Source organism: Polypterus senegalus, chromosome 7 (assembly GCF_016835505.1).
Source record: "Polypterus senegalus isolate Bchr_013 chromosome 7, ASM1683550v1, whole genome shotgun sequence".
Taxonomy (NCBI): Eukaryota; Metazoa; Chordata; class Cladistia; order Polypteriformes; family Polypteridae; genus Polypterus; species Polypterus senegalus.
Window position 1 is genome coordinate 179,187,867 of NC_053160.1, and position 15,369 is coordinate 179,203,235.

General features: G+C 40.9%; 1 protein-coding gene across 5 annotated transcripts in view; it reads right to left on the reverse strand.

Moving 5' to 3' along the window:
- Nucleotides 1-8,801: 8,801 nt before the first annotated feature.
- Nucleotides 8,802-15,369, reverse strand: part of skor2 (SKI family transcriptional corepressor 2) — a 44,538-nt gene continuing 37,970 nt past the window's right edge. For all 5 annotated transcript variants that reach the window (XM_039759663.1, XM_039759665.1, XM_039759664.1 and 2 more), the window contains exons 8-9: nt 12,889-12,951; nt 8,802-9,693 (exon numbers count right to left, since the gene is read on the reverse strand). In XM_039759663.1, the coding sequence (XP_039615597.1) occupies nt 12,892-12,951 (60 nt within the window). In that variant the 3' untranslated portion in view covers nt 8,802-9,693; nt 12,889-12,891. The remainder of the gene's footprint in view (nt 9,694-12,888; nt 12,952-15,369) is intronic.

A 15,369-nucleotide genomic window follows, 5' to 3' on the forward strand; every position in this document is an offset into this window, starting at 1 on the left:
TGATAGCAAAACAGAAACATACATAGAAATAAAAAAAACATCGTGTGTCCCTATGTTCCTGGGGTCCCTGGGCCAGTGCCCATTATGCCCATATGTTAAGATGGCCCTGCACACATGCTAATGTTTGAAATCTGGCATTTTTAACCTTCTGGGAGTGTCTCTTAGGAGGTTAGGACCAACGGTAAAAAATAAAAAAAAAATACACAGACACACACACAATCACACAATATGCTATTATAACAGGTTATTCACTTAATTAAAAATAAATACATGTAAATAGAATAATAAAATAATAGCAATAGAACTCTTTTGCATGTAAATTGTGTATGTATCAAAACATACAAAACTTGTATCAAGCAATTAAATAACAAAATACAACCACTTTGCATGTAAATAACTTATTTAATATACTCAGCAGACTTTATATAGAAAAAGGAAGTAACAACAAATAAATAATATCAGAAATGCATCGCTGGCAAATGGAGGGACTTATAATCTATCTCTATACAGTATAAATATATATATATATATATATATATATATATATATATATATATATATATATATATATATATATATATAATACCGTGATGACTTGGGACTTGAAATTTGGAATATTGATTACCCTTGGCCCATAGGTGCTCGCTAAGAAACGGTTTTAAAAATTTCTTGGTCCAAGCGCATTCTGTCTGTATGTCTGTCCGCTTTTCACGAGAGAATTACCTAACGGATTTAGATCTGGTTGTTTTCTACACTTTGCTTAAACTTTCCGGTTGATTTTGTGACTTCTCTCATCGCGCTACGTACCACAGTTCGCTTGCGGTACCGATGTATTTATGCAAATCCAAGAGAGTGGCTGTGGGCCGAGAACAGGGGCGGGACCTTCCTCATTCACTCACTAGCCTCTGTCCGAGTTAGTCTACGACTCGCCACGTGTTGGAGTGCACCTCGCCTCCGCTTAGCTAACGATACCTGTTTGTTCAACAGACATTATCAGCTAGAAATTGTTAAAGAGTAATGTTTGACGTTTTTGAGAGAGAGAGAGATCAGAGCTCCATGTGTTTTAGAGGGTAACTGCTGATAGTCAGAGATATCACGGCCTTGTGCTTTTCTCCCGTCAGAGCTGAACACGATCAGATATAGTGCCAACATCTGTTGATTTTTAAAGTTTGTTCTGTTTCATTACTATGTGGGTGCAGCCACGGAGTACAGCTAGTTGCAAATAAAAGTACTGTATTTTTAAAATTGGACACGCCTTGACTTTCTGGCAGCAAACTCATTTATAACATCATCACATGATACACTCTTTGTGGCCACAGTGTCTCTGCTGCAGTGCCAGTGCTCTTGCCTCCAGTACATCCTCTAATCAGTCTCCCTCTCACACCTAATACCTACCGAGCCGATAAACAAGCCTAACAGGTGGTTGCTATGACAATGGGATCTCGCCTGGGCTCATGCACTTACTGGACTCTGGACTGCAGGTCTGCTGTCACTCACCCTGCAGTGTTGTGCTTGAAGAAGAGGAGGAGGAGGAGACTGGGACCCATTGGTGTGTCCGTCTGTCAGAGTGCGCATCATTTGGGAATACCAGGGGGTGAGTCCCAACTCCTGGTCCTGGCAGTGGCAAACTGCCGAAGTTGAAGTGGTTCTGCCTCAGTATCACTCACACGGCGTACAGGAAGCAAGGAGGCCACATGTCACATGAGATGCCTGGCATGCTTAAGTACTAGTGTATGTAACAACTTGTAGTATAAGTAGGGTGTTGAACCATTTTAGCCATTATGGATGCAATGTGAAGTCAAGCAAACCACCTTTTATTGGCTAACTGAACAGATTATGATATTCAAGCTTTCAAAGGCAACTCAGGCCAATCAACCTGATTGAAGGAGTCTAAGCTGCTTCGAAAGATTGCATATTGTAATCTGTTCAAGTTAGCCAATACAAGGTGGCATTTTGCTTGACTTCTCCTTGAATTTACCATGTATAGTATTGTTATTGTCCCTTTATATCCCACATGGCAAAGTGGTGGCTCTGAGGCTAGGGATCTGCACTGGCAATCGGAAGGTTGCCGGTTCAAATCCCGTAAATGCCAAAAGGGACTCTGCTCTGTTGGACCCTTGAGCCAAGCCCTTAACCTGCAATTGCTGAGCGCTTTGAGTAGTGAGAAAAGCGCTATATAAATGCAAATAATTATTATTATATTTGTCTCAGACTACTTTGGTACTCTATCGCTTCAGAGAATCCCTGGGTACCGCTGGTTTGACTTTGTGTCAAATGAGCTGTTGCTCACGAAGTCCCGAATGAGGCACATTACCTGCATTATGACGAAGCATCAGTTACGGCACTACATCATTGTGGCACGATTACCTGAGGGTGTTACAGCTCACAGGATCCTCATTGTTGAGGAGTGGCTAGACCAGGCCAAGGGGATGCCCACGTGACACCTGGCTGTGGCAGATAGAGGTTCATTTCTGGAGGGTGGGAGTGGACCGCGTGTCTGCCTGGGGGGTGCCAAGCAGGATCCCGAGCTGTTTCGTCATGTGGTGGGTGCAGCAATGCGCTATACCAGCGCATGCTCCTCAATCTGACCTGATATGACAGTCATAGGAGTTGAGTGCCTAAACATTTCCCTGCATATCGTACTGTATGAATAATTTGTATTTGACAAATAAAATTGATTTGCTTTGATTTAAATAAGAAGGATAAGTGATAGATATATTGTCGGATATAAAAGAAAGTATATAATAGGTATACAGATAGATATGAAAAATACTACTTAAACAGATCAACTGAGAGACAAATAGGTTGGGAGCATGTGCTGATTACAGTCCACTGCAGCACCCACCACATGACAAACCACCTGGATTGTGACCTGAGTGCAGCCATGCAATGGGTGACACCTCAGCACCAGACTAGTTTAAATGGAGTGGAACAGCGTGAGGTTTGTTTTACAGTGGCTGGAGTGCCAATCCTGCCACTAACCCCCAAGTTTTCCCTGCAAGTTAGATGCAGATTAACGTCATACCCCGCATGGAGCAATTTGCAGGTTAAGGGCCTTGCCAACGGAGTGGAATCACTTCTGGCATTTATGGGATTTAAATAGGCAACCTTCTGATTGCCGACGCAGTATCCCTCGTCTCAGAACCACCACGCCAAAAGACAGATTAGACAGGCACTATATATAATACACAAGTAATCTAGCATTCAAAAATTTGGAACCACCATTTTTACTTTCTCGTATACAAAGTATAGGGAAAGTGTTGTAATCGTCCAAAAATTCAACCACAAGATTTTGATGAATCTCGATGTTTTAGACCTCCCTGAGTCCAATTTACTGTCAAACAGGGAAAGTATTATAATCATCCAAAAATTTAATTTTGAGATTTTGATGAATCTCGATGGTTTAGACCTCCCTGAGTCCAAATATACCATTTTTTGAATTATTTGTGTGTGTCTGTGTGTGTGTGTGTGTATGTGTATGTATATACGATAACTCGAGTACGCTTTCACTTAGGTCAACCAAATTTTGCATACAAGTATTACAAGTATTAGGTACAAAACATAGATTTCTATCAACTTTTGAGCTATTTCCACTAACTGGAAGTGGAACTTTTTTATTCATGCAGCTGCAGAGTCCTCTTTATTCAACTTTACTTTTAGAATAATTGTTCAATATATTATTAATTTGATTTGATTTGTTGTTTATGGTTCTTTAATGGGTGGCACAGTGGGTAGCATTGCTGCCTCGCAGTTAGGAGACCTGAGTTCACTTCCCAGGTCCTGCGTGGAGTTTGCATGTTCTCCCTGTGTCTGCGTGGGTTTCCTCCTACAGTCCAAAGACACGCAGGGTAGGTGCATTGGCGATCCTAAATTGTCCCTAGTGTGTGCTTAGTGTGTGGGGTGTGTATGTGCCCTGCCCATGGATTTGTTCCTTGCCTTGCACCCTGTATTGGCTGGGATTGACTCCAGCAGACCCCTGTGTTAGGATATAGCGGGTTGGTGACTGACTGGTTCTTTAATGCACATAATGTAAAAATATAGCCATTGTCTTGTGGTTTATTCCTCAAATATCCATCCCCATATCTGAGCATACGAAAGTCTAGGGGAGACCACTCACGATTTTTTGATAAATATTCTGTTTTTTATGCCTTTTATAGACATTCATATTTTTTATTAAGGTACAATTAAACTGATGTCAAAATACTGCCAAGACATCCCTAGTGTTTCAAATGCCCATTACTGCTTCAAATGACTGATTTATAATTTATTACTCGCATATGACTGCAAAGCCTCCTTTTCAGCAGCTTTTCCTTCCATGTCCTAATGACCAACTGTTTTTAGTCAACCTGAATTAATCATGTTTAAATACTAGCTGGTTATTAGAGAAGCCTTTATGGTTGTGTTATTTTGTTCAGTAAAACAAGTAAATAGTCTTACCTTGGGTCGCAAGGTACTGGCATTCCTAAAGTTCAGGTCTGGGTTCAGAAATGGCCAAAATGATGCAGCTCTCTCAACAAATATGTCGGTCTATTGTTTTGTAAAATGAAGGTTATTCCATACAAAAGTTTGCCAAAAAACTGACGATTGATACAAAGGTGTCTATTACTGTTGTGAGAGAAGATGGCAGACTGAGCCTAATCAGGACAGACAAAAGGGAAATGTCCAGATGGACAACAGCATACGAGGAGAAGGACATCAGAGTGTATAGTGTGAGAAACAAGGCTGGCTTACAGGTTGGTTTCTTCCTTAAATGCATGCCAGATGCCAAGAGTCATCTGCAGCAGTGAAGAGATGACCCCAAGATGCTGGCCTTAGGGGCATGTGGTGTTATGGGTCCACAGCTCGCTGAGCAAAGACCATTTTTTAAATAAATAATCACCGCACTCGTGGCTTAGTGAGGGGGCGTTAGGCCATAGCAAACCACGGGGTCATCTGCGGTGTGGGCATTTCTCACCGAGTGCAGAGGTGAGGAACTGACCACATCCGTGATTGTTTCCCGTGGCTAATGTGCTGCAGCTGCTATGGCCCCTTGCTGTATAAAAGAAGCACAAGTCGGTTGGGAGGGGGATCAAGGAAGAAAGAACGAGAGAGAGAAGGAGAAGGAGACAGAGGTTATAGGGAAGCCTGTTGGTGCAAGAGAGAGAGAGAGCCACGAAGAGCGTTTGGGTGTGCGAGCGAATGAGCGCACGCGGGCAGCTGCGAGGGCCTGGGTGTTAGGCCTACACCCAGGGGTTGGAGTTGTTGTTGCTCCTGCTGAGCGACCAGGTAACAGAAGTGACTAGGGAAAGGCGACTGGCCGCGGAAGGCCGGATAGGCAGTGGGAGTCAGAAGGCTTAGTCGGGGAATTATCCAACGTGAGCGTCCTGGCCGTTGGATTGGACCAAGTCTCGAGGCTGGGATGAGTGCCAGACCGAAGCCAGAGATCGGGAAGTCTCCAGTCTCGTGCGGATGTGAGTTGAAGAGGGCAGCTGCAGAGAGCGTCTCGCCTGCTGCAAAGCCTAGTTGGGAGAAGCAGGTGAGACGCCAGCATAGGAGAAGCACTGAGCTTGTTGTTTTTAAAGATTGCTTCCAGTTGGACGTTTTAACCTCTGATTTTAAAGGATTGTTTTTTTGTAGTATTTTTTTAACCTCCACGTTTTCTTTTATGGATTATTTATTGAACTTTGGAACTGCACAGCACTATTTATTTGAACACTGTTTTTGTTGGATATTTTTAATAAAAGCACTTTTGCACATTTGATCCATCCCCCTTGCTCAATTGTTATTGCCTCAGCTGTCTAGCTCAACTCGGTGACATTATCGGGTGTAGAGTTCAAGGGCTTCCAAAACAGTGATGGGAGCGTGGAGCCGAACCCACATCGTCACAGGGCAGAGTTTCAAAGAAAATACAAATACACAATACCCTCTATATAATGTTTGGGACAAATACAAATTTTTCCTTGATTTACCTCCCTCTACTGCACAATTTAAAATCGCAAATCAAATAATTAATTTGTGATTAAAGTGCACATTGTGGATTTTAATTTACAGGAATCTGCATACATGTAGAAATTACAAAACCACATTTTATACATGGTTACCGAGGGGTAAATCGAGGAAAAATGTGTCTTTATCGCAAACATTATGGAAGGCGCTGTATCTGAAACTGGAAAGTATGAATGGAAAAGTTAAAATGTGCAAACATTTGGGATCACCAAGAAATACAGAAGTTCAATGGTGGAGTTCCAAGTGATTCTAAACTTTTGCCTATTTTAACCTTTTATTTTTACTGTGCAAAAATTGGTTCAACAGTGTGCAAGATTGCGTTGGTGTGGACATGTGCAGAGGAGAGATGCTGAGTATATTGGGAGAAGGATGCTAAGGATAGAGCTGCAAGGGGAAGGCCTAAGAGAAGGCTTATGGATGTGGTGAGAGAAGACATGGAAGTGCTTGGTGTCACAGATCAAGATGTAGAGGACAGGAAAAGATGGAAAAAGATGATCCGGTTTTGTAAACCCTAATGGGAGCAGCTGAAAGAAGAAGAAGAAGAAGAAGAAGAAGAAGAAGAAATGTGTATTTTGCAAAGCAGCCAAACACAAACACACAGTCACCTTTGCATATTAGTCAGACATTTTCTAACTTGTTTATTCATGAACAGGGTCACAGGGGGAATTGGAGCCTATCCCAGCTAGCACAGGGCAGGAGGATACCCAGGAGTGGGCACCAGTCAATCGCAGGGTGAACACACACACACAGCGTCAATTTAGTGTCGCCAGTCCACATAACCTGTACAAGGTCTGGCTATTAAATAATGACACTGACACAATAACTCACTTTTATTTATATAACAATTCTCCCCATTTGCAATTACACACACCGATGCAATCTTGGTTTCCACTGGTCGAAGGTGTGGAGCAGATCACTTTCTGTCAGCTATTTCAAGACATCTGAAGTTTTCTTCTCTACTTCTTTACTGCATCCATTGACTCAAAATGTGTCTCTTTAAGCATCAATTTCAATTTAGGACAAGCACACATGCACAAGACATGCAGTCTTCCCCGTAAGCCCCAGTAAGAGTTTGAAAAGACTCCGTTGCTGTTTTGTTCAATTTTACAAAAAAATTTAAATTGACACGTTGCTTAACTTTTACACTTAGCATGACAAGGGGAAATACAAACGGTGACTGACAATCAACTAAACGGCAGAGTGTTGTTGTTTGTCGTTCAGGTTTCGACAGGTTTAAACCTGCATGGCAAGCGCTCATAATAAGTTCTCACTGCTTTGTTTCATAGAGATAGAAGCACAGTCTCATTATTTAATAGACAGACCTCATATGTCTTTGGACTGTGGGAGAAAACCAGAGCAAACCCATGCAGAAATGGGGGGAACATGCATACTCCACGCAGGAGTCCTTGGTCTCCTTACTGCAAGATAGTAGTGCTTCCACTGTGCCACTGCACCACCGTGCCACCCTCTTTATATATTAAATTAAACAAATCATTATAAGTTGCTTTACAGTCCACATACAAATGCTTACCAGCTTTTGTTTTACATTATACAGCGCCACTTCAGTAACTGATAATAAACAGTCAAACATCTGCAGTTTTAATAGAGATTTTCTATTTATACCCACACGTACACCAGCCCTGCTAATAAGCCTCCTTCTTTGTTGGTTCAGCTTCTTCAGAGGAGAGCACATGTGCTACATGCCATACTGGCCCCTATGTGTGCTGAGGCCGTCCCCAACTTTAACATTTCAGTGTTCTGGCGACCTCTGCTGGACAATGACGGTGCTGAATGTGTGTGTCTTACTTTTGTACACGTTGGCAGCATTCTCATTTAGTTATGGCGGTCAGTTTGGCAGCTGCGTGTGATCTTTCCAGGGCAGCAACAGTCTTCCATTTAATCTGAATTAATGTTCCGTCTTTAGTTGTTACCAAAGCATTCGCTTTAAGTATTCATTTTATAACTCCCATCATACTGGCATCCCAACCGGCGTGCCAGTCCCAGCATGGCGTCTCTCACAGTGGTTACTCATGGAAAAATCTATGTATGTTAACTCTGTTTCTCAGAGACCAGTAGCCTAGTCTCTCAAACTGGAATAAGGCAGGTCTGAAACTGGGTTTCTATAAATAATAACCATGTGTGTCCTGCGGTGGGTTGGCACCCTGCCCGGGATTGGTTCCTGCCTTGTGCCCTGTGTTGGCTGGGATTGGCTCCAGCGGACCCCCGTGACCCTGTTCGGATTCAGCGGGTTAGGAAATGGATGGATGGATGGATGGAATAACCATGTCAGGTGGAATGGTGGCGCAGTGGGTAGCGCTGCTGCCTCGCAGTTAGGAGACCCGGGTTCGCTTCCCGGGTCCTCCCTGCGTGGAGTTTGCATGTCTCCATGTCTTTCCGTCCAAAGACATGAAGATTAAGTGGATTGGAGATTCCAAATTGGCCCGTGTGTGTGTGCCCTGCCTGGAGTTTGTTTCCTGCCTTGTGTCCTGTGTTGGCAGACGCCATTGACCCTGTAGTTAGGATATAATGGGTTGGATAATGGATGGAAGGATAACCACGTCATTAAGGTGCATGTAAATAAACAAGTTGTCCCTCGGCTAGGAGCATAAACTGTTAGATTTCCTTTCAGGCAGAACAATGGCATACACTTTTCTGACTGTATTTCCTGACCTGTGTCCTATAAGTATAAAACGAGAACTCAAAAGAAATGTAAGAAGATACCTGTATGCAAGCCTTATACAAAAAAAACATCTTGTCCAAGAACTTTCTTCTGTACATAATATCAATTTTTCTCTTTATTTTTGTCTCAACTTTTTTTACTTTGAATTATTTCAAATTTTAAAACAAAGATACTTGGGCTGGGGTATTTTGCATACGCGTCACACTGCCTGCCTGAATCTTTCTATGAAGCAAGCCGAAGCCGCAGAATTCCGGAAATCTTGGACAGACGCAGCTACACTCATCATCCCCATAGAATTAACAAACATTCTTCTCGACCGAATCGTACTTTACAGTTTATTAATCCACATGAAATGGAAAAGAAACTACAAGAACATTTCAAAATACATTTGTTGTTCACCATAACGCCATTTTTATATATTTGTTAAAAGTCTCCTTAGAGACAGTTCCCTTGGTTTCAGCAGCAAGTAGTAATCCTGAAAAGGGCCCGCGATGCAGCTTCTTTCCATGCATTTCCTATGGAATCATGGATTTAAATTTAAATCCTCTGTGTTACTGTAGTTGTAAGGTCTTTGATCAAAAATGTTCTTCCCTTTACAGCTATTTGCCTGAAAAACAAAACCAAAAACGAAAAAAAAAGGCCCCATTGGTAGGCCTAAATTTATATTTTTTTTTAAATATATCTACAGTTTTCCCACAATATACAACTGGTTACGGAACCCAACAAGTTTTTGCTTTTAAGAGAGGAAAAAAAAAAATAAATATATACATTTTGGAAGAAGAGGGAGTCACCAAGCTATTTTAATATCCAAAAAAAGTGTTCGTCTTCATGTGCAACGTTTCTAGGTTGCTGTATCACATAGAGGTCCATGAATTGTCGTGAGGTCACTTGTGTTCAGGGTCTAGCGAGGTAAACCCCAGGTTACTGTATGACGTGGTTTCTTCCAGAAAAACACTGCAAAGTTCATCAGTCTGGCAGATGATGATGTTTGTTTGTTTTTTTTTTACAAGAGATGGGTCCCAAGCTTCCTGTGGAAAAGAAATGGTATGAGATGGGTACATTTCTCAGGGCATATTGACACAAAATAAATTAGCACATGCCAGCCATCTCTTTTAAGTTAATTTAAACATAACAACTACTAGCATTGCAGGCATTACTTAAATTAAACCAAATGCAAGTTTGCTGATGGAAAGACCATGTCAACCTTTGTAAAGAAAAGGTCACTATAGAGAAATAGAAGTTGTCACGCATGTGCATCTCCTTAGAATTCCAAGAACAAAACTTAAAAGAAGTGGTGAGGCGGGCAGGCGGCCTTCTGCTGCTATGCACCTAAAATCTGGAATAGCCTGCCAATAGGAATTCGCCAGGCTGATACAGTAGAGCGCATAAAACACTGCTGAAAACACATTACTTTAACATGGCCTTCTCCTAACTTCACTTTAACTTGATCCTGATACTCTGTATGTTCAATTCATCATAATAACTATTCATGGTGGCTCTAAAATCTGTACTGACCCCTACTCTCTCTTCCGTTTCTTTTTCCGGTTTCTTTATGGTGGCGGCCTGCGCCACCTACACCTACTCAAAGCATCATGATGCTCCAACAATGATGGACTAAAAGGCAGAAGTCTACGTGACCATCATCATCAAGTCCTTCCGTGAGAACCCTAAATCCAAAGAGGACTGTTTCATTTATGTTAGGTAGATTGCCCAGAGGGGACTGGGCAGTCCAATGGTCTGGAATCCCTACAGATTTTATTTTTTTCTCCAGCCGTCTGGAGTTTTTTTTTGTTTTTTTTCTGTCCACCCTGGCCATTGGACCTTACTCTTATTCTGTGTTAATTAATGTTGACTTATTTTATTTTCTTGCTGTGTCTTTTATTTTTCTATTCTTCATTATGTAAAGCACTTTGAGCTACTTTTTGTATGAAAATGTGCTATAGAAATAAATGTTGTTGTTGTTGTATCAGAGGATTCCCTCATGGATTCTGTCGAAGTACATAATAACATGAGGGGACACTACCACTAACTTTGTCTTTTCTTGTTTCCCTTGTAGTGCCAAGAAACCACCTAATGAGGACATCTAGCCCCACCATAAATGCCATAAATCCCTGGTGTCCCAGAAGGAGATGTCACTTTTGGCCCAAGCCTGCTTTGTCAAGCCAGACCACCTTTTGAATCAATAATAACCCAGACCAGGGGAGAAGCACAAAGATGCGCCTTTTTCATTCTACCGTTTTATTATTTCTCTCTCATCCTAAATTGAATAAAGGGGACAACCTGGTTGGTGTACCTAAAATTCACAAATTTTGATTCTGTCATTACCGCACCAGACTACAAAGTGTAGTTGCAGTATGACGGTATATGTAGCGATTGGAACTGTTGCCTCTTGGATGCGGTGTCCATAATTTTTTTAAAGTCTGGTGTGAACTCCGCACATTCTCCTTGCAACGGGATTACTGCCCTGCATACCTGTAGGTGGCAGCTTCTCTTTGGCTTGGGTGGTATTGACAAAATGCACAGTAATTAATTAAAAATGTCAACACGTTACGCAAGATACCAGTATGACGTGTTTGCTTTGATCCGTCAAAGTGCTTGTTAGAGACATCCTAGTCACATGGATTAACTCTTTGAGGGCTGAATATTTTTTCCAAAAATCATTCTATGGCTTCACATAGAACTCAAAATAAAATGTCTGTTGCTGCATGCATGCTGTGGCTGCCAGTTTGCCAAGAATGTGTGGCAGGCAAGCCTGCCAGGCTGTGTTCACATGGCTGCACGGGGCAGCAGCAGTGGTCACAGTCATAGTGGATTGCAATCTGGTTTCTACCTCTTATCATTGTTAAGTGGCATTCCTCCCAGGTTAAAAGTGCCATAGGCTGTGTCAGCTACATGAACTTGTTCAGCACCACGATTAGCTAAGGACCAATCTGCAAAACTTCATATTCTTTTTTGATCACTTGTATCAAAATTAGTGTCCGACAAGTCTTAGTCCAATTCAGAGAGAACAGGCAAAACATCATCCACAGAGTATTTTGCTTTACGCGTTCACTTTGATCTCTCGCCAGATGTCAGTGCCATTTTTGCCATTGTCTGCCCCTTGCTACCCACGGGAGTGCAGGAAATCTCGTTCAAAACCAATGAAGCTAACTTTCCTTCTGCCAAAGAGAGTTTAACTAAAATGTAACGGTTGGTTTTGTCACAGTTTACAGCTGATTACCGATTATCGTCAACTCCTCCTTTTGACAAAAGTCAACATCAGCCCTGAAAGAGTTAAACAGTAGGTAGTCACCTTTCTGACTTCAACAGATGAAAGTGAAGCTTCTTTCGCCTTCACTAACTAACACAAGACAGATATGAGATTTTCCTATCCTCTGTCTCTATCTCTGGATCAAACCGCCAGCTTTAAACATGCATGCTGTTCTGTCACGAGTTAGTAAAATGGTAGGCCATGAGGATAATAAAGTAAAGGACCAGAAGATGAATCGATAGCTGTAACACATCAGAGTCAGAAGTAGAAAGAAAAAAAAAAAAAACATCAAACCAAAAGGCTAGTGACAGTCACAGTCAAGAGAGGAAGTGATAAACTCATAAATCAGAAACGACAGTCTGTTTAGTCGCAGCGAAACTTTCAGAACTACATATCATCCACAATCCTGGATGCAGAAAGACATGTGATACCAGCTTATAAACAATCGCATAAGTGACATCACACTACGAAATGTCTAGAGTCACGCCAACTGATGGGTCGTTGCAACAAAGCAAGAGTGAGAGAAAAACAAAACGGTGTGGCCGAGAGTTTTCAAAACAAAACAAATATCAAAGTGATCACGCCATTGGATTTGCTGAAGCCCAAAGATAATTAAGACCAGAAAAAATCAGCAAAGAGTGGCATATCATAACACAAATAATATCCATACAACAACGGGCACAAGGCAGAGACCACCTCTGGAGGAATCACCAGGTCTGGAAGTAACGTAAAACTCTCAGTATTTATTCAGAATTATCTTATTTGAAAACATCCGCTTCTTAGGGTTGACTGTGTATAGGATTAGCACAGAACTGAAGGCAGACAGCAGAAAAATGACAAACATTTTTAAAAGGATAAGCTAATCTAGTTGGATGAGAGCTTTCAAAATTCTTCTTCTTGACTTATCATGAATAAATACAATTCAGATCAAATTCCTTTCACGTTTATAAATTATTACTTTGATAGTATTTACCTTTTAACTCTTGTTCAGATGAGTGCCAAGCTTCTCTTTCCTAATCAAGTTTGCATAGGGAATCTGCAACGAGACAAACATAAGCACAATGAGAAATTCTTCCCACATTCTTCCCCTGTCTGAGTGGGATCTTAAATATTACATCAACGTACATATTACATCAACTGTCGTTTCTAAATTGCCCCCCTTATGAGTTAAGTGTGGGTATGTGTATAAATGTGTCCTTTGGTAGAATGCTACCCCATTCAGAATAGTGTGCCATGTTGCTGACATTAGCTCTGGGCCCCTGCCAACTGAAATGGCTTCAAGGGGTTCAAAAAACAATAGATGGAGAAATAGAAACTTTAAGTGTAATTTAAATAATCTTTACATTTTGCAACTGTTTTCTATCACATGACCTCAATATGCTTCAGTCAATTCCATTTTCATTGAGGTTAGGGTATGAAACCAGTCCTAAATGGGGGTCAGTCTGTCCCAGGGCAAAATCACACACCCCAAAAATCCATGAAACTGAGCCACAGCAGAACCTCTAAGTAACCTAACCTGTGCATTTATAAGGATGTGAGAGAAAACAAAGTATCTATCTATAATATAGTGCCTTTCATATCTATCTATCTATTTATAACTGTTTACTTAGCAGACACTTATCTGCATCACAGCTCAGAAACAAAATAAATGAAGACAAATGCCATTTAAACCACTCAAACATGCACACACTAAACCACAGGTACTGTTTTAAAATGCTATTGCACATTACAGAGTTAGGGAAAGTAAATATCACAGAAAAAACAAAGTGTTCAAAAATTCAATTGTCAATTGTGACCACAAGTCCATGAAATTACCGCAAATGATAACATGATAAGTACTGCAGTAGGAATAAACTCACAGTCGGATAACTACAAAAGTCCTCATTAGGGGTTTCAGGATTTCAGGCCTCTGGGGTTGAATATAACCTTTAGAGATGGGTCTATTAAAAAATCTGGAGTGTAAGAACATGCAAATTTAATATCCGTGACCATGAATTGGATTAAGTGGGTCTGAAAAGGCATGGATGGCATAATGGCAGTATGTGTGTGTTTGTGTGTATATATATATATATATATATATATATATATATATATATATATATATCTGTGGTGGACTGGCGCTCTGCCTGGGGTTTGTTTCCTGCCTTGCGCCTCGTGTTGGCTGGGATTGGCTGCAGCAGACCCCCTGTGGCCCTGTAGTCAGGATATAGTGGGTTGGATAATGGATGGATGGATGGATTGATGGATATATATATATATATATATATATATATATATATATATATATATATATATATATATATACACACTGTATAAATTGTGAGTGCCACCGAGGACAAATGGCCATCTTGGCTGGATGACGGCATGACTTCGGAATAGAATGAAAGGTGCCAGGGGATGGACAAGCAGAAGCTGGAGGCCGGAAGCAGTTCCATCCCCATTATGTTAGGTGGCAGTAGTCTGATTGAGGCCTCCCAGCTTGGACACCCACAGGAGTTCATCGGAACTGGAGTATAGATAGATAGATAGATAGATAGATAGATAGATAGATAGATAGATAGATAGAAATGAAAGGTACTATATGATAGATAGATAGATAGATAGATAGATAGATAGATAGATAGATAGATAGATAGATAGATAGATAGATAGATAGATAGACATACAACATCTTGTCTTTAGAAATGATGAACTTGTATGATAGGCAGGTTCCTAATGCACAGAAGAAAAGTACTCCAAATTATCTGCAATGTCTAAACAAAGCTAATAAGACTTGACTAACAATCTATTGGAGAAGCTCGTTTAAACCCTGCCGTACTAAAGCCTGTGTCATATTAATAGAATCCAACCTGCCCTCATCCCCTCTGTCTGGCAAACAATACCTCGGCATCAAAGCCTAGACCAGCAAATTCAAAAGTGTTTTTTATACCAAACTGGAGTGTCTCAAGAAAAGCTAAATGGCCTTAAAGGTATTTTGTAAACCTGAAGGTGTGTTTACTAACCATTAGGATCTACACTGTTAAATGTCATGCTTCTACAGTACAAATGGTACACTCTTGTACTGCTATGTTGCATTTTTTTACTACATGGGCATTCTATACTTGAAATTTCAAATATGCATTTTTAGTAAAAATAATACAATGGAATTTCTATTCTCTTCTAGTGTGATGTCTATACTGTTATCTTGAGTTTGAATTTGAAATAGAAACCAGATAAGGTCATATTCTAATAGAACATTCATATACTGCCTGTACCAGCTTTTGATGCAGGTGGTGGCCTACATAAGGACATACAATACATTGCAGCAAGTCACCTTACAATGTTCGTCAGTTCTCAACTCAAAGGCATCCACTTGTCTTAATATAGAACAGGAACAAGGGCACAAAACAAAAGTTCCAAAATAGAGTGCCCTCAATAATTAGAACTTCTACTTCTTCTTCTTCATCATTTTTTC